At 46.6% G+C, this 17,997-nt stretch overlaps 9 protein-coding genes across 9 annotated transcripts; 4 read left to right on the top strand and 5 right to left on the bottom strand.

The window, feature by feature from the left end:
• Positions 1–94: 94 nt before the first annotated feature.
• Positions 95–1,942, bottom strand: N7516_009966 (GMC family oxidoreductase; the record flags this gene model as incomplete). The annotated part of the gene is made up of 1 exon (XM_057222685.1): positions 95–1,942. The coding sequence occupies one exon, from the start codon at positions 1,940–1,942 to the stop codon at positions 95–97; it is 1,848 nt and encodes a 615-aa protein (XP_057069906.1).
• Positions 1,943–3,418: 1,476 nt separating this feature from the next.
• On the top strand, positions 3,419–4,861 carry N7516_009965 (uncharacterized protein; the record flags this gene model as incomplete). Its single annotated transcript, XM_057222684.1, has 1 exon — positions 3,419–4,861. The coding sequence occupies one exon, from the start codon at positions 3,419–3,421 to the stop codon at positions 4,859–4,861; it is 1,443 nt and encodes a 480-aa protein (XP_057069905.1).
• A 977-nt stretch (positions 4,862–5,838) lies between these two features.
• On the top strand, positions 5,839–6,417 carry N7516_009964 (uncharacterized protein; the record flags this gene model as incomplete). Its single annotated transcript, XM_057222683.1, has 2 exons — positions 5,839–5,867; positions 6,261–6,417. The coding sequence occupies 2 exons, from the start codon at positions 5,839–5,841 to the stop codon at positions 6,415–6,417; spliced, it is 186 nt and encodes a 61-aa protein (XP_057069904.1).
• Positions 6,418–6,435: 18 nt separating this feature from the next.
• On the bottom strand, positions 6,436–6,642 carry N7516_009963 (uncharacterized protein; the record flags this gene model as incomplete). The annotated part of the gene is made up of 1 exon (XM_057222682.1): positions 6,436–6,642. The coding sequence occupies one exon, from the start codon at positions 6,640–6,642 to the stop codon at positions 6,436–6,438; it is 207 nt and encodes a 68-aa protein (XP_057069903.1).
• A 138-nt stretch (positions 6,643–6,780) lies between these two features.
• On the bottom strand, positions 6,781–7,599 carry N7516_009962 (uncharacterized protein; the record flags this gene model as incomplete). Its single annotated transcript, XM_057222681.1, has 1 exon — positions 6,781–7,599. One exon carries the CDS (start codon positions 7,597–7,599, stop codon positions 6,781–6,783), a length of 819 nt encoding a protein of 272 aa, XP_057069902.1.
• Positions 7,600–10,453: 2,854 nt separating this feature from the next.
• N7516_009961 (hypervirulence associated TUDOR domain-containing protein) lies at positions 10,454–10,828 on the top strand (the record flags this gene model as incomplete). The annotated part of the gene is made up of 3 exons (XM_057222680.1): positions 10,454–10,558; positions 10,622–10,684; positions 10,754–10,828. 3 exons carry the CDS (start codon positions 10,454–10,456, stop codon positions 10,826–10,828), a joined length of 243 nt encoding a protein of 80 aa, XP_057069901.1.
• Positions 10,829–11,440: 612 nt separating this feature from the next.
• On the top strand, positions 11,441–11,996 carry N7516_009960 (uncharacterized protein; the record flags this gene model as incomplete). The annotated part of the gene is made up of 2 exons (XM_057222679.1): positions 11,441–11,536; positions 11,595–11,996. 2 exons carry the CDS (start codon positions 11,441–11,443, stop codon positions 11,994–11,996), a joined length of 498 nt encoding a protein of 165 aa, XP_057069900.1.
• A 1,458-nt stretch (positions 11,997–13,454) lies between these two features.
• On the bottom strand, positions 13,455–14,426 carry N7516_009959 (Fig1 domain-containing protein; the record flags this gene model as incomplete). The annotated part of the gene is made up of 4 exons (XM_057222678.1): positions 13,455–13,833; positions 13,884–14,211; positions 14,267–14,335; positions 14,396–14,426. The coding sequence occupies 4 exons, from the start codon at positions 14,424–14,426 to the stop codon at positions 13,455–13,457; spliced, it is 807 nt and encodes a 268-aa protein (XP_057069899.1).
• A 982-nt stretch (positions 14,427–15,408) lies between these two features.
• On the bottom strand, positions 15,409–17,745 carry N7516_009958 (putative exonuclease; the record flags this gene model as incomplete). The annotated part of the gene is made up of 3 exons (XM_057222677.1): positions 15,409–17,464; positions 17,524–17,671; positions 17,733–17,745. 3 exons carry the CDS (start codon positions 17,743–17,745, stop codon positions 15,409–15,411), a joined length of 2,217 nt encoding a protein of 738 aa, XP_057069898.1.
• Positions 17,746–17,997: the final 252 nt, after the last annotated feature.

The raw sequence follows: 17,997 nt of genomic DNA, 5'->3' as shown, positions 1-17,997 counted from the left end.
AACTGCCCTTATATGCTTCATGGTGACAAGGAGAGACCTTGCTGCCTCGCTGCCACGGTGCATCACATTCGAACTGATCGATCCTAAACTTCAACTATGAGGTCTTCGAAGACTTGACATGGAAGTCTGCCAGAACAGCATCAGAAATCTTCAGAGCCATAGCGTAGAAGACAGTCATGACATGGGAAGACACTTGAGTCGGCGGGATCGAGCCATCGACCACGCGAAGGCCCTCAACATCATACACTCGAGCCTCAGAATCAACAACTCCACCAAGCTCCTTTGCCATCATCGAGCAGGTGCCCACAGCGTGCCAGTTGGCGCGGAAATTATGCTTGACATAATCCACCCACTGGTCCAAGTCGGCATCGTATTCCAACTTGTCTCCAGGTGTAGTCTCACCATCAAAGTAGGTCTGCATAGCACCGGTGTTGGAGATTTCGCGCGCAAGCTTTGACCCTGCCGCTTGGCCAAGAAGATCCAGGTCGTTCATGAAGAACTTAGGGTCGTAGGAAAATCGTCGCAGGTAGGGATCGTTACCCTGAATATGCACGGAACCACGGGTGAATGGGATGAGATCCCATAGATCAAAGTTGATCTTGCCGGAAGTATCGAGAAACAGTTCCGTGTAGGCAACTTCTTCATTGACCAGCCAGTCACGGTAGTTTTGATACTGGATCTCAAGGGCAGTCACATTATGGAAACCACCACGCGCAACCGTCTCAGTGGCCCACTGGTGTAACTTGGTATTGAGTAACTTGTGGGCCTGAGGAGCATAGTCCCCAAACGTCTCATTGAATGTAGCAAAATAGACGGCCTGGCCTTGACCATTACCGGAGGATCTGGTACGGGAGGTCACGGTTGTGGTTGTCTGGTCCTGCATGTTGAGACCGATAGGGAGGTCAACAATTTGTTGAATACCGGCGGCATCGAGCACAGATTTCAAGCCAATGCCCGAGTATTCTAGAATTCGGGGAGAGACAACCGAGCCAGAAGCTAGCAATACCTCGTGCTTGGCGTATACATTGAAATTGACGTTCTTGTTAGTGCCGAAGTTTACACCAACGGCCTTGTGACCAGGAACAGCGCCAGAAGTGGCGGTTTGATTGATGAGGACTTTTGCAACAAACTGGCCCGTCAGGACCTGCAGGTTCGGGCGCTTGTAGTTTGGTAGAAGCCATTCACGTGCGGCATCCGAGCGAATCTGGTCCTCGTGTAGTCCATTGGGAATCATAGAAACACCTCGAGGAACACCACAGTGGAAGTCCAGCTGGGTAGGAACACCACGACTCTTAGCAGTATCCATCAAGGTTTTGATTATTGGGGAATAGGGCTCTCCGTTATTCCGGGGACCAGCATGGACAGTGCCGTTCGTCCCATGGCAGGTAGAGTTATAGTAGTGACCAGCCGCAATCTCGACATCATTTGGAGGACGAGAAATCTCGACCTTCTGCATGTATGGTAACATGGTATCCCAGTTCCAGCCCTTGTTGCCAAACACTTTCTCCCAAGAATCGATTTGAGCTTTGTGGGGACGTGTCCAAGAGCCACCATTGATCAAAGTTGATCCTCCAAGACCATTTCCAGATCGGACGTTCTCGGTACGGTTGTTGATGGGGTGAGGGACGATTTCATAGGCGTGGTCAACGGTGGTGCCAAAAATATCTCCGTAGTCGTTCAGATCCTCGATGATGTCTCCATTGGTGGACTCATAAAAACCGTTTTCAATGACGAGGACCTTGATGCTGGGGTCCTCGGTCAGCTTGGCGGCAATGGTCAGGCCCGTCAAGCCACCTCCCGCTATTATATAGTCAACAGTCTTGTCGGCGACCTGGAAAGGATCTGAAAGAAGACTGGACTGGATATCGATATGCTCGGAGGGTAGGTAGCGCTTGGATGCAGCCACAGAGATGAGAAAGCACGAGAAGATTATAGACTTCATCTCGAACTATAATCTCAAATGGAACGGAGACAAAAGAAAAAGAAGTCCTTGAATCGGTTGATATGCAGTACAGGTTCTCGACGGCTGCAGAGGTAAGGATGAATATATAGATTTCTTCCTACATCCACATAAAGCTCCGATCAGCAGTTCTTCACACGGCACATTGATGATGATGTACGAAGACCCAACATTGACGTCGAGCTTAACCTTAGAAAAGGTATGTTCCTCGGCTCCGTTTGTTGGATATAATAAAACTTGTGGGCTGCTAGAGATGTACTCACCGGTGGGGATCATACTACCTACTGTCGATCATAGATACGAAGTATATTGTAGTACTTTGTTGTCAAGCAATGTGTAGATATGTAAGCTTTGGATTCTGGATTCCAAGGCTACGAAAATCTTATGTACGATCTCCAAGCCCGCAATCTTAGAAAAGGTAGGTTCGTCGGTTTCATTTGTTACAGGTAAAATAATTGTGGGCTACTGAAGACACGAACTCACCGGCGAACAGCATAACACATGCTGTCGATCATAGATACGAAGTACATACAACATAATAGCACCTTGTTGTCAGATACTATGTAGTTATATATGTGTAATCAATAGGGTCTAGATCCCAAGGTTAGTCAAGTCCTATGCACAAGAATTGTCTCTATACACAAAAGCCACCTTGGCATTTTCTTCACCGGAAAGTTTGGTTTGGACAAATAACCTTGAAAAGAGGGAACAGGACGGACGATGATATGTGTCTCCCTCGGGGACCTTTCCAACTTTAGAAAGTTGCTGATCCTGGAAGATTCCAAGCTTCTGCTACATGATCTATTAGGGTATGTATGTATTTTGTGTGGATACGCCAAGGATTTACATAGTAAAGTGAAGTATCAAGTAGGTTTTAAGTAAGTTTGGAATTGAGTTGTAACTGCCACCAGGTGGATACCCTTTAATTAAGATCTTCATAGCCCATGACGGTAACCATTCGAATTTCTGTTATCTGATCCGAGAAACCCTTTGGTGGGCTGATGTACAATAGTAGTCTTTAGGTAAATTAGAGTGTGTTTGATTTTCCTCACGAACTACACCGGTATGTCACTATCCACTTGATCGACAGTGACTCAAAAATAGGCGACACGGTTCAGAAAGCTCCAGCCAAGAGGGAAATTCGCTCGATAGTGGAGTGTTTCATTGTTTCGTCGAATAAAACACCCCCTTAGCCCTTAGCCCTTAAAGTGGGCATGTTTGAGAGATAGGCGAATTTGAGTGTATGTTGTACGACATATATAACTTGGCTTCGTTCTCCGTTCTCTTTTGGCCCTCCGTGCGAACAGAATTCCCCTCGATCATTACTATTGCGAGAATATCTCTTGTGAGACGACCTTGTGCATAGTTCGGGCATTCCTACTTCCTGTGAGTCCTTTCCTTCAATTTCACTCTTATGCCAGACACTTTACTAACATTGGAGATTCCATAGTTTCCAAAATGCTTAGCCCTAAGCTGGCTCTCTTGCTGGTGCTGCTGCACGCAGTGTCTGGCTCCGCCTATCGCTGGTTCAACTGGCAGTTTGAGGTCACTTGCCAGTCTGACGCCTACATTGCTCCCGAGAATGAACATGCCACTGCCAAGTTTCTCAAGGAGCAATACCCCACGGGCTCCCATATCAAAGTTGTTGGAAATGGTCATGGATTCGGTAACCTTACTACCTGTGTCGACAATACCCTCACTGAGAAGCCCACCTATATCGTTTCCCTCACCAATCTCAAGAAGCTCCATATCGATAAGAAGAATCTGGTCGTCACCTTTGGCGCCGGCTGGGATGTCGATGACCTTACCCAAGAACTGAAGGCCAACGACTTGTCCTTTAGCAATCTCGGTGTTGAGCGTGTTCAGAACTTTGTCGGTGCTGCCTCCACCGGTACCCACGGTTCTGGATCCAGCCTCGGTAATATCGCAACCCAGATCATTGGTCTGCGTGTGCTGGACTCGCAGGGAAACCTCCGTGTCATCAACGAGAAGCACGATGCAGAAGAACTGAAGGCTTTCCGTATCAGTCTTGGAGCCCTCGGTTTAATCACCGAGTTGACCATCAAGGTCCAGCCTACCCAACTCATGAAGAAAACCACCAAGGTCTTGAATGCCACTTCTGACTACTCCATAATGTACAAGGAGCTTGCCCAACTGTACAAGGAGCATGACCGTATGACTGTCTGGGGTCCTCACTTTGACTGGGATGCAGACTCCCAAAGCTGGGCCCTCGAGCCTACTTACTTCCTTTCTTACTGGGAGCCGACCAACTATACCGGTGTTCGCAACTGCACTCTCAACTATTGCGCAAATGGCTGCGGTGACTGCAAGAAGGAGTACATCTGCTACGACGAAGTCACCGACGCTGCGTCCTGCTCTCCCCAAGGTGTCTGCGACAGAGGTTTCTACGCCGAGATCGAGCACTTCCTTCCTATTGAGAATTATGCGGAAGCCGCCACCAACTACACCATTTTCCAGCAGGCCCAGACTCCTCGCATGAAGGCTCCCTACAACAAGCAGATGGTCATCCAGCACCGTACTCTCAAGGCCGATGATACATATATGTCTCCTGTGAACAACTACAACCTTGGCCCCGAGTCTAGCGGAGTTTTTGCCATCATCGAGATCGACTGGATCCAAGAGTATAACAACTTTACCACTCTTTGGCAAAACCAGGAGTTGGCTCATGAGTTCCTCCCTCACTTTGGTGAAACTTACAACGTTCGTTCCCACTGGAACAAGATGAGTGCTCCCAATGCTACCTACACATTGGAAAAATTCCCGAAGCTGCCCGAGTTCTTGGCCATCCAGAAGCGCCAGGATCCTAAGTGCCAGTTTGTCAACGAATTTTTGGTTCAGCAGCTTGGTATTACCCGCTGCGAGGACTATATCTCTCTGTAGAATGTGATATAGGTGGACTGGATTATTTGGTTCTTTTTTTTTTTTCCGGGGCGAAGTGATGTACAATATGTCAAAGTATTAGCAAATGCCTTTCCCACAGCAACTTCTGTCATCAAATACAGGCAACTAAGTATGCACCGACACATAACTCTCTCATTGGTTCATATTGCCAGTAATTTAGATCCACTAATGTTGTAGATGGTTAAAGATGTCTGAATACCTATAAATCATAGTTAATAACTTCTAAAATAGGCATAGTGACTTTCAAAGCAAATCAAATCTGAAGTGAATCTGAAGTGAATTAGCATCTCTAAAGGTTGCTTGAACATAATGTATTATTGAATGAGCTTTGTTTTGAGTCTGTAGATATTTATATACTTGGGTATATGTGGGAAATAACCTGGGGCGTGCCTGTCTCAGAGCTGCAGAGCTGTGTAGCTGCGAGTCAAGGATGTCGACAACAGCAGAACTTCACTTTAACACCAACACCAACAAAATGAATTTCTAAAGTCACTTTTTTACCCTGTTGCTCTATGTGGCTAGATACCTCTGTCCAGTCAGCGTGGGAGGTCTGCTTGTCTTTTTGATGTTCTCTCGTTGTCCCATCTTCCACCAAGGTTCCTTTCTGTTCGTTTCTTTGTCTTTCGACACTCTCACTTCCTACACCCTTTCAACCTGGGACTGGTGTTGGGAGTATCACCCACAGGAAGTGTTTCTCCTACAGTCAGTCTTCTTACTTGATTGCATTTGGGGTTGTGTTAACCTATGATCGCAGGTCCCAATCCCTCAGCGATGCTGTTAGGCTGGCTAGAAGGTGGGGGGGGATGGAGGTGACTAGCTGGTGGAGCTAATTAAGCTCGGTGAAAGCCACGGCATACCGGTGATGAGGAGGTTCTTTTGGGAGGTACTCAGATTCATGGCATTTTGGGAGATCGTCAAGAGGATCATCGGCCATGCCGATGATTCCTTCATGCTTCATGGCTCTCCTCCAGGGGTTATATGGATCGTAAGTTCTCTCAATGGATTTCCAGGTCATTGTCTTATTTCCCTCCTACTTTGGTTGCTTTAGTGCGTTTTTGCTAACCCCTTTAGAACTAACAAAAGAATCCAGCGATGTACGTTGGATCAGCCCCTTGGTCCTACCACCTACCAACCCCCAAACCTCTGAAGGACCACAGCCCACATATTGCATCGCTGCGCTGTATGGCCTATACTCGCTAGGAACCCTTGTAAGTGATCATTCCCAGATTAAAAACTGATTAAGAAGTGAAATCTATTTCTTTTATTTTTGTCTCACTTCTCATTATTCTCACTTCTCATCAACCTCACTTCTCATCAACCTTACTTCTCATCAACCTCACTTCTCATCAACCTCACTTCTCATCAACCTCACTTCTAGCTATGGAACAGATGCAGTGAGGGAGTTAAACCCTATCACTGTCATTGTCCAAGTCCACAAAACTAGCACGAACCCATTCATCGCAGCAGCACGGCATCTACATGGGATCCTCGCGGACTTTGATTTGGCAGACGTGGACGTCTTATTTCAGAGGTGAATTATAGGGGGTGATGCATCAAGTTGTCGCCGGTCCCAAACTCAGATTGTCCCCATCGATTGAGGCAGCCAAGGAGGTATGATCGCTTGCCACAACTTGCTCTTGTTGCGTATTTTGTGAGGAGCCTGGGGCTGGCGGAGGTGTCTCGAGATCCTCTGCTTTAGGGAGCCCATTGACAACCGGCTCCACTGGACCATTCGGGATGTCCGCATCGCTGGTTTCCATTTTCTGAAGCGGTTTGTTAGATGAAATTATCTTCGAGGCGAATCAAAGCCATTAAATAAGCGAGATCCAAGAACATTTTAGAGCAAACAGTAGGTAGACCAATTTTGTACAGCTAAGCACTTGGTGAGTCGACATGAATCAAGATTCCTCCGTTGTTGAAGAGTCGTCATCCCGATTCTCAGTATAATCAGTACTGCATAACTTGCCATTCCCATCATCAACCTGTTCACGTCCTGACTTAATGAGATCAAAGGGGCTCTCATAGTCATCCAAGCGCAATCCCCAGATAGAAGCCAACTCAATCCGATCGTAAAAGTTCCTATTTGCCTGGAAATCAAGGGCCGCGTAGATTTCATTCTCTTCCTCTTTGGTGAGCTCAAAGCCCCGAGCTGTTCGGCAACATCCACACGTAAGAGCACAATGCCCAGCTGCTAGTTGGGGTGTTGATAGCTGCCGCTTCGCACAGCATCCACACTCCCGAGAACAACACCCTTGCTTTCTCACACAGTCTTCAACTAGGACCTCATGCATATACCATGCAGGATGTGACCGCCGCAAGTCGAATGCCCGCGACACAACTCCTTCTCCGAATTCACTCCTATACTCCCACCATTCTCGAGTGAGTTTCCAGATTGTCTTATTCACATAATCGAGCCAGGTTTTCATTTGTTCCGATCCATCGTCATGCTCACGCGCAAATAACTCTTCTTGGGTGTGATGTCGGATGTCTTGTTCTGTGTCTAAGAATTGCCTTATTGGAATTCGCGTGGCATATTTATCGTCCCTGTGGGCTGCATATCGGAATCTTTGTAGAATGTTCAGGTCTCCACTTTGTTCCAGTGTCGTCTCCGCGGTCGTTTTCTCCCTATAATGGATTCTGGCTCTTGATTTGGGATACGGGGACCAAGGGTCAGGTGGCCAAAGCCAGGTTAGAAACGATGAAAAGAACCAATCCATATTGGAGTCGACTTCAATGAGGAAAATAACTCTACATGGGAAATTCCGGCTATTTTTGTTGCGGCTTGTAGGTCGACAACGACTAATGTTGATGTCAACGATTACTGTAGGTTTTACATGAAGTTCAAATTTGGGACTACCCAACCCTGAACATCTAGGAGATGTTTCTTTTTTTCTCTCGTGGCCAGGGTTAACTTCGGTTGTAAGGCAATGGATTGCGGCCTTAGTGCCTTAATCTGGCCTTAATCTGGCCTGATGTTGGCCTTTATGGGGCCAGATATTCAGGCACCCGCGGACCTCTGTAATTGTAATTCAGGTATCTTTGTTTTTCTGCCGAATTAAGGCATTAAGGCATCACATGTATACATTAAATCTGAAGTTAACCCTGGCCACTACGACTACACCTCTGCGTATAAAAATACATGAAGTAAATTTCCGGCTATTTTTGCTGGGTCTTGTAGTGGAGCAATGAGGAGCAGCATGAGTAGTATCCCCTCAAAAAAAAAAAAAGTCGGAAAATAAAAAAGTCATCGCCCGGAGGCGATCCGGCAACCTGAGATCAAGCGGCACTCAAGCTGAGGATGGGCGGGTTCCAAACAAGCGGTATGCTGCCAATAAGTCGCCAACGACTACCGCTTGGCCAAATTCCCGCCCATCCATACATACATACCGACCAGTGCAATATATCACGCGAAATGTGCAGAATGATGAGGTAAAAAAAAAATGTACGATTTACCCTCCAACAACAACAACCTTATCCTCGGGTCTACTCACGCTACATTTCACAACTCTTTGACTTCCTCTTTAGCATGTACGCCATTTTCTCTTTGAGGATTTCGAACATATTCAATGCGTTTGGGTGCCGGGGCGTCTTCAACATCGCCAGTTTTGACGTTGTAATAGGCTATAACTATAGTACGGCGGTGTATAGCGCTCAATGCCTAGTGCCTGGCCTGGGTGCCTTATTCTGGCCTGGCAGAAAAATAAAAATACATGAATTACTTTTCGTCTCCATACAAATGGCGACATCTCCATGTTTTTGGACGGTTTGCAAGTGTCAACATGAAGCTTTTTATCTTACAAGCCGCCAAAAACATGGAGATGTCTCCGTCGGGTTAACGGCGCCTAGTTATTCCATGCCGAGTTGGTTACAAGTAGACAGTCCCTTCCTCTACCGCCTTCTGAATTCAATATACCGCTTTCCTAATTTGTGATACCGCCAGTTATCCGTCAATTGCTGATTGGTGGATATCTGACCGGCAGAATTTGGGGTGCGAAAACTTTTGCTGTGTCACGGTACTGTAGTTTGTGGCCTGAAAGCGGTCTAAAACAAGGCTTAATTCAGGCATAAGTCATGTCAAAATAAGGCACCCATGCATTAAATTCAGGCACACAGCATTGAGCGCTATACACCGTCGTATAACTATAGTAAGATACTGTTGGGACAGCGATTTTACTATTGGGACAGTGGGTCTAAACCCCTTTAGGATTTTAGCCTTGGCACCCATTTTTCAGCCTAGTGTCATTTATTATGGTATCGCCATAGTAAAAAACACGGCCCCTGAACCACCCTAGCCACATAGTACTTCCGTGATCTGCTCAATAATCCCCATAATAATGCACCATAATAATGCCACCATTATATCACGTGATTAAGCCTACCGACACGTGATCATACATACCACCATTAAATCACGTGATCATAATTGTCTATAATAATTAGATCACGTGATCAATATTGTCTATCTTAGATCACGTGACATAATAGTAGTATCATTATAGGCAAGCATAACCACGTGATTTAATAGTAGCATTATTATATATAACCACGTGATCTATTATTAGGCATAATCACGTGATATAATGGTGGCACGCATTTTTCAGCCTAGTGTCATTTATTATGGTATCACCATAGTAAAAAACACGGCCCCTGAACCACCCCAGCCACATAGTACTTCCGTGATCTGCTCAATAATCCCCATAATAATGCACCATAATAATGCCAAAACAGCCCTTACTTAATTGGGTTAGACCACTGTCCCAATAGTAAAATCGCTGTCCCAACAGTATCTTACTAACTATATATGTTGTAGGGTGCTGTTAGTTATTTGTTCTTTTCTTTTGAGTGGACAAAATGAGATCCAAACAAAGAGAAACTCACCTCCATGCGAGGGACATGTAAGCCTTCCATCTCCAGTAACAACACCATTCTTCAGCGTTGCCCCGTAATGTAATGCGTGCACCACGGACTTAATGTTGATGTCAACGACTACTGCAGGTTTTATATGAAGTTCCAATTTGGGACTACCCAACCCTGAACATCTGGGAGATATTGACATGTTTTTTTTTTCTCGTATACCTCTACCCTTTACGAGTAATGAAATAACGAACCAACCTTAGAATGAAAAACCCCCATGACGTGATGCAGGGGATGAATTCCAAATGCCAATAATTACTCCAGAGTGTCCTATATTTTAGTTGCGTATTCAAGATATGGATAGTGCAATATGGACGTTGCATATGTTGGTATAGACATCTATCCGTTCATATCGGCAGATCAGCTAGCCACCCCGGTATCTACGGTCTGTCTCCGTCGCCAAGGCTGACCCTACTCAAGCTGGCTTAGTGGCGTCAGGTCATGGCATACTGGTAGTCCTATCTGTTCGTGGTGGCCAATTTAGATAGATATACGGGGATGAGGTAACATGAGGTCATCGTGACTCTACCGAATACAGTCCTCACTCAGACGAATATATGTAGCGATATATATCGTATGGCTATGGTCCCGATATTTAGTATAGTCGATTTGAATTATTATCCACTTATTCCATATTTGCCAGAAACACTGAACATTATGCGTGATAACGAACATAAGGAAGTTACAGACAAATACGGCAATGTTATTACTCACGGCGATTATGTTTCTACCAGAATCCGCGGTGGAACGCATGAAGGACGTGTTAGTAAAACGACAACTTATGGACAACCCTTTCTTGGAGTTATATTCTGATAATATGTTTAGGTGGAAGAGGTAATCACAGATCAGGAGCGAGCGGAAGAGGTTGGTGTGAAAAATCCGCCAAAAGTGAGTAGAATAATATGATCCAAAATTGTGACTAGATTATCATGCTAAGAGTGTGTTGTCTCTGAACAGATACGCTTCGAGAACAAGGATGGTAAAATGGTGGCACATAATCCAGGCACCTTAGAAATTGATGAGACTGAATAAGAGCCAAATAAAAGCCGGATATCTTTGTTTGGGTTGTTGTGATGGGCCTTGTATTTCATGGAAGATGATTGTAACAGTTCCATTCCACTCTATTTTACGCTTGATATATATTGTACATGAATAATTCGATTGGATCTAAGTCTTCCGCTACGAATTGAGCAGTCCTAGGAACAACATAAACCTCTCTATTATCCTTTTTATCGGAAATAAGCTTCTTCGATCTTCCATCGAGTGTCTTGCCACCATCAAAAGGTCAAATTCCAGTTTCCATGATAGAGATGCCAGGTTTTAGGGTACAGTTAATGCCGTCAGTCATGACTTTCAACTTTATAGTGTCTCGACGCTCTTTCGACGCTCTTTGAATGAAGTAAATTGGCCCAAATATGCTGGTTCGAACAAGACTTGATGTCATTTTCACTTCATCCCTCGCCTTCGTGGAGAAGTTGCAGCAACGACTAGAAACCCTTTCTTGTCTCAATTGTGCTGATTTGCTAGACTGTGGTATATATACCACATAGTTACATCATAGGCCTTGAAATATAAAGAAAGACGATTATATTATAATCCAATTCTTTCCTGATTCTCAGCCTGGAGAGGAAATCCACATTCATAATGAGTCACTCTTCAAAATCCGACAACGCCGCGAATGCCAAACAGGGTGCTTTTAATCCCTCCGCCCCTCGCGGAGAGCCAATGACCACCAAAGGTGTATGTTTGAATGTAGCACTCACAGTCTGTACTCCGCATTAACCCAAGTCTAATACAGCATCAACTCGGCCGCAAAATCACTGAGGCTGACCAGCACCCCGAATACCACGCGCAGCCATTCCGTACCGGGACAGCCCCAGCAAGCAACTCCTATACCCCCAACCCCGTTTCCTCAATCCCTGGCCAAGCCCACAACCCCAATGTGAGCGCGGGACAAGAAGATGAAGTCGCCACCTACACATCGGCCGCGGATACATTACTAGGAGCCACCTCGGGTGATGTGAACCGCGGCCTGGGGACGCCGATGCAGGGTCAGACCATCGCTGAGATCAGACATAACGGTGCCCATGGCCGCAAGAAGCAACCCTCCGGCCTGGAAGGTATTGGCTCCTCTATGCAAGAACATGATAGCGGAGGTGGCGGCCAGTTTGCGGACCAGCGTCGCCTCGAGCGAGAATAGGCCGCTGTAGGTAGCACACATGGCGACAAGGTTGACAGTCCCAGTGATGACGAGCTGCAGCCTAGGTGACCTTGGAATCCGAATGGAAATACTAGTCAGACATTCAGCGTAACAGGGGGCAACAGAGCAGGCACCAAGATAACTTGTTCATCATGCGAAAGCTGCTCTTTCCACTGATGTGCCAATGGAAGACGCAAAAGTTATCACATAATTGCTCTGTCAATGAATAGTACTTCAGATGAACTGTTCTTTCGGGTGTTGTCCCTTTTGTTCCTTTCTGTCCCCTCTAGTCATTTATTCTTATGAAAGCGCCAGTTCGAGTAGGAAAGCCGAGGGAAAATCAGGTATAGTTGCGTGGATCTAACTAGACGATTCTTATGTAAATTGAAATGAAAGGTGTGCTGATCTCATTGATGTTCGACTTCGACGTAGCTGTTTGCTTGCTGCCTTGGAGGATCAACTTCCAGGTCTCATCCTTCACAAATTCACTACCAAATCATGCACTTTCTTGCGGTCAGCCTTGTCATTGCTAATGCTCCAACGAGTTTCTTTCTAAGGTTCAAAATCATGTAAGCGCACAACTAACCATGGAAACGACTTCTGAGCCATTATCGAGTATGAACAGGGTACTGACTTGGGTGTCCCAAGATGTTTGATCGGGCACAAAGAATGATGAAGCGCGGGCTCTGTGATCATTTTGGATAGATTCCACGGACGACTCATAGACCAGGGCAATCCTCGGGTGTTTTAAGATTATATTTAAGCATATCAAGGCTCTGTGTAACCATGAGAGTTGCTGTAAACATAAAACACTGTGAAGGAAGAGATTGAGTTATGAAGACTTGACTTTAGTATCATTTTTGACATTGTGTCATAAGGACTAACTAGCATTTGCAGTTCTGCGTGAGAAGCAGAAGGCGAACACAGCATGGGAATAAACAAGAGGCTGTGGTATACATGACCAGATCAAACAAACGCCGTGTGCTGAACATAAAACAAAAGTCCACTCAAAAAAGAAAACACCAGCAAAAAAGCTCTGTACAAGATGTGACTCGATGGCATTGCATTCATTCTATCCTGACAGATTGACAGAGTTGCCAAATAAGATTTTAGAGATGAAGCGACCAACATGACTCGTATCAAATCGCAAGAAGAAAAAGCATGCGAGGATCCATATCTTCAAATATGTTCGTAAAAATCAACTGTCCAAATCCCAAATTCCCCGTGGGGAAATCAAAAATCCCAAGTGTCGTGTGTTCCGTTCCCATCCATTCCGTGAATTGAGCCAGTGTCGTGTGCTCATAGGTATTATTCATTTCCCATTTGTGTCGTCCCATTATAAGGGTAAGGTATGTCGTAGGCGAAGAAGAGGTAGGTGTAAGCAAGTCGCGAAAAGAAAAAGCAAAAGCGAAAAGAGCAAGTTTTCCTTGCTTCGGCGTTGAGGATGAATCATTTAGATTATTCCTCGTCGGTCAGTTTGCGGATCAGACTGATACTCAAGATCATGACCAGCAAGCCAACAGTTACTATGACTAGTAGGACAAAGCCAAACCAGCCAAGTACCATCGCAGATGAGCCAACGCCGCTCTTCACACTTCCATTCCCCATGTCTTGCGCTATTGTACTAGCAGCGACAGACGCTGTGTGCTGCCATAGTACAGACACCAGAACAAACACCGAGGAGACAAAAATCAGGGCTAGCGCAGCCTGGGAGACGGGCCGCGAGGGGAAAGGCTTGACTTCACGCTCGGATCCAGAGTCATCGACTTCCTCGTGCCAGCCAGGGAATGTCGCCAGGAGGATGAAACAGAAGAATGCGAGAATGACAGCAACAATCCTGCATGAGAATTAGTATTATCCAACAATAAGAAAGTGCAAGTTACTCACAGGAGATACGGGAACACAACAGCATCTTTGAACGTCGACGCAACCCAGATCAGGTTGAGTGGATCTTGATCCACAGTAACAATTTCAGCCAGCGCCGTCGCATTGGCATTGCAAATAAAGGAACCTTTATCGGGCTGGACGCAGATACCGAAGTATCCCACTCGGACTTCCAATTCTGCGCCACCGACGATGTTAGAAAGGGCGGTCACAACACCTGGGTCGACCTGTGCGAGATCCCTAATCGGGTTATACTTTTCATAGTACAGGGAGATAAGGAATATGTTGGGGATCTGTGGGGACGATGAAGAGCAGCCGGCCAACAGAAGTGCTGCAATTTGTTAGCCACATTCCGGCAGAGGGCAATGTGTGAGATAGGCACTCACATAACAAGATGATAGCAACTGCGATGATAATCATCAACACGTGGTGGTACCCGATCATTGGAATGAACCCTGCATGGAGAATTAATGACAATCCCATTGTATGTTGACTCTTGGAATGTCGTCACTTACGGGCCCATTTTTGAGCAAAAGGAGCAGCCATTGTATTCAACTAGGACCACCTCGAGGTCGAACTCTTTCGCTTTTTTCTTGACTCGCTTCTCGGGTCTCCGAGAAGGAGTTGCTTGAACTGAATGCGATCACAGGACTCAATTGTACAACCCGTGGCGCACTTTGTGTTGGTTCGTGTGATTGCGATGACCGGTGAATCGAGATCAAGATCGTTGGAATGGAATGTAGATGAAGAATGTGGAGAGTCGGATAAAGATCGGATCGTTCAGGGTGTATTCAGTGCTGAGAATACTTCGAAGATTATCCAAAATACTTGATAATAATGTGGAATCCGGATCGCACCTAAAGTGGATTATCCAGATGGGTCAGAGATATGATATGACTTGACGCCTGTGTGTAGTACAGGGGGGAAGTATATGAAAGAGAGGGAATGTGTAGAAAGAATGGAAGGGAGGGAAAGAAGAGATCGTAGCAGGCACAAAACTCAACGTCAGACTAATTGACAGATTCTCTGAATCTCTCTGGAGGCTGGGGATGAGGCAAGAGTATAGGAAATCTGGGAGGCTGGGCCAACCGCTCTTGTTTACTCTCCCGCTTCCCTGGTAACCAGATCAGACCGCCTTCTATGTGGGTCATTCTGCCAACTCACACGGGAGAGTCTGGGCGGTGTTTAGTCCCGATTTGTACTAGTGCAGATCCCGATAACCTTTGCCCCACTTCCACAAGCCACGCGATTCACCCAGCCTCTTAGATATTGGGCCGTCTACGGCTACTTTGATGTACAATTTACGGATTGGGCACGTTTTAATGTTTCAAGATCCTATGATTTTCAACCCCTAACCAACGCTATGTCAAACAATAACCCCAATTGGAAAAAAAAAAAAAAAAAAAGTATTAACACCCATAGGTTACGCGCCAAAGTGGAACCCAACAAACCAGTGGTCCAATGCTACCCCGGATACCAAGACCTGATGTTCCTGTCCTAATGCTCCGTAATCAAATAGAGATGCAGGCTAATTTGCGGCGAAAGAAAAGCGTTTGAGATCAAGAGTAGTCGGGGGCCCTGTGCTTAGTTCATCCTCGTCCTCTTCATCCTCACTGTCTGGGACAATGAGATCTTCACTGCCTTGGGTTCCCGCAAAAGAAGACTCTTTACGTATGACAGGAGAAGGGGCTTCGGCCCGAGGTTCGACAGTTTCCGCATCCCGCAGTTTAGTAGGAATGTTGATGCTGTTAGATCGACTCAGAGCGGACTGCCCCATCCGCTGGAGCGGTGTCAGGCGTCGTTGAAAAACGTTGCTCCGTGCAATCGCGGCTGGGCTTCTGGAGGTCGAGGGCGTTGAAGGTCTATGAGAAGTCGGAATCGCAGGAATCTTAGTCATGATAGGGCTATCTGCGGTTGGGTCAGGCTTGTGCCCGGCTTGAAAAGTAAACTTGGAAAGTACATTCGTGTTTTGTCGGTCAACGTGGTAGTCAAGAGCTTGGTTGAAACCTGGAGAGTTCGGTGTGGTGTGCCTGGGGCTCTTCTGGGATATTTCGAGGTGCTCGGGCATCAGGGTTTTGCTGGGGGTGGGAGTAGAAACCGTTTCAACTTCACTGGGCTTGCCAGATATCTCAAGGTTGTCCTCGGGACTAGCCTCAGCAGGCCCAGGAGCAGTACTGGGATCGGGGATGCTGGACATTATGTCTTCTGCCATTTCATCAGAGAAGACACCTATCACCGATTTTCGTGATCGTTTTGACCGGGAGAGTTTTTGGCCGCTAGGGCTAGCTTGTTCGGAAGTAGGAGCAAAGAAGCGACTGCGGGCAGGGGAGCAAGCAGGTAGAGAATCCCCTTCAACCTCAGAGCAAAGTCTCTGCCTTTTTGTGGACTGCAAGGCTGACGATCTTGCACTTTGGGCCAGGAAAGATGAGCGCTCCACACTCCGGACCATGGGGCTGGGGCCGTGGTCAGAGAACGCTCTCAGAGGCGTAGATCTGACCGAGTTGGAGCGGAAGGGAGCTTCATTAGCCTGCCAGCTGTTGTTTGAATTACGCTCCAAGAGTCGTTGTTGGCTCGGAGACGGAGTTAGGCTGTTAGGGTCCAGCTCGGCCAGTGGCGTCCTCTTCGGGGTGAAGAACGTGGTGATGGACTTTCTGGGCTTCAATTCGGATGAACTACCCAGTGTCTGGCGGCGATTGATGCCAAGAGTCCATCTATTTGCGTATAGGGGCTTGTTCAAGGTAATTGGTTCCTTGGTGGTTGGATCTAGGTCGCCACGAGAAACTCCGACGGCAATTTCCGGCTCCATATCGGCGCCAATAAATGGGAGGGTAGCCAAATTGACATCCTTGTCAGGTGGTGTCAAAGTCACCAACTTTTCAGCCTTGCGACAGAAGACTCGTTGGTAAAGGAAGGTCAACTCAGCCTGTTTGAAGTTGGCAAGGTAGTCCGCTGGGACTCGGAAATTGCCCTCAAATTGGAGCATACGCAGGGCTTTTTCAACGCTTCGATGCTTGCGAATAATCCGATAGGCAGTCTTCAGACCCAACTTAGGAATATTTGCCAAGTAATCACAACCGCTCAAAATGCACATGTTTCTGAAGTCCGGATCACTGAAGCCAACCAAGCTGACCTCACGGCAGGCAGTAAAATCGGCGCGGTTTATCTCAATGCATTCCCCATGTTGGTCCAATTTGGAAATCAACCGCCTTGCTCCAAAGACAAGCAAATCCGAGTCCTCAGATATGATTCCATCAATGTCGCCCTGTTGCTCGAGATACACCAACTGGGCATCTGCCTCGTACGGTGCCACCACATACTGCACATTCATTTGTTTCAGTTCCTCGATTAACTGCCGGGCCATGTATGGAGTCACATCAACGGCCTTTTGGAACTCCTGGTAAGCTTCTGGCGTTCTCCCCTTTCGTTGTAACTCCAGTCCAAGGGTCTTGCTTTCCTGGCGCCGTCTGTAGCGATCCTTTTCGGTGCCTGCCTTGCTGGGCAGATTATCACCATCGAAGACGAGATAGGGTTTCACTCCGAAAAAGAGAAGCATACGGACTCGGTTGAGGACGAAATCTATGTGTCTACCATGAGATAAGTTGTCAGTCAAGAGTGCATGGGAGAAGATAGCAAACAGACATACTTCCTAGTAGGTTTTTCCAGGACCAGATCCACGGAACAAGCAACAGTTCCACGGTGCAGCCATCCATATGCATCGACTCCAAGTGTTTGTCCACTGAAACTCTTAATGTGACATGGTTTCTGAATGGACTTGAGAAGCCCGTGCAGTCCTGTTTGTTGGCGTTAAAATCACCTTTCATCTTCCCCCTAGACTGTCACAAGATAACATACCTTTAATGCCCATGGTGGACACCGTTCAAGGGACAGGCGGGTCCTCGTATTCAAGCAATAAATGATAACATAAGTTGAGATTTCCAAAAGTGGCAGACTAATGAATATGGAATACAATGCGAGGTCCAAATCAAGTCTCAGTTAAAGAATTGAGGGAGTAAATAACTCCTGGAATGTCCCTATCTCGACGCGCAGACGCGCTTTCCTCGAGTGGGGAAGGCGGTGGTTTCGGAGTCACCGCCTAATTATGCCGGTGCATCCACGA

Source organism: Penicillium verrucosum (assembly GCF_028828655.1).
Source record: "Penicillium verrucosum strain IBT 35672 chromosome Unknown utg000004l_segment0_segment0, whole genome shotgun sequence".
NCBI classification, from domain to species: domain Eukaryota; kingdom Fungi; phylum Ascomycota; class Eurotiomycetes; order Eurotiales; family Aspergillaceae; genus Penicillium; species Penicillium verrucosum.
Note: the sequence above shows the minus strand (reverse complement) of the source record. Positions and strands in the feature narration are given on the sequence as shown.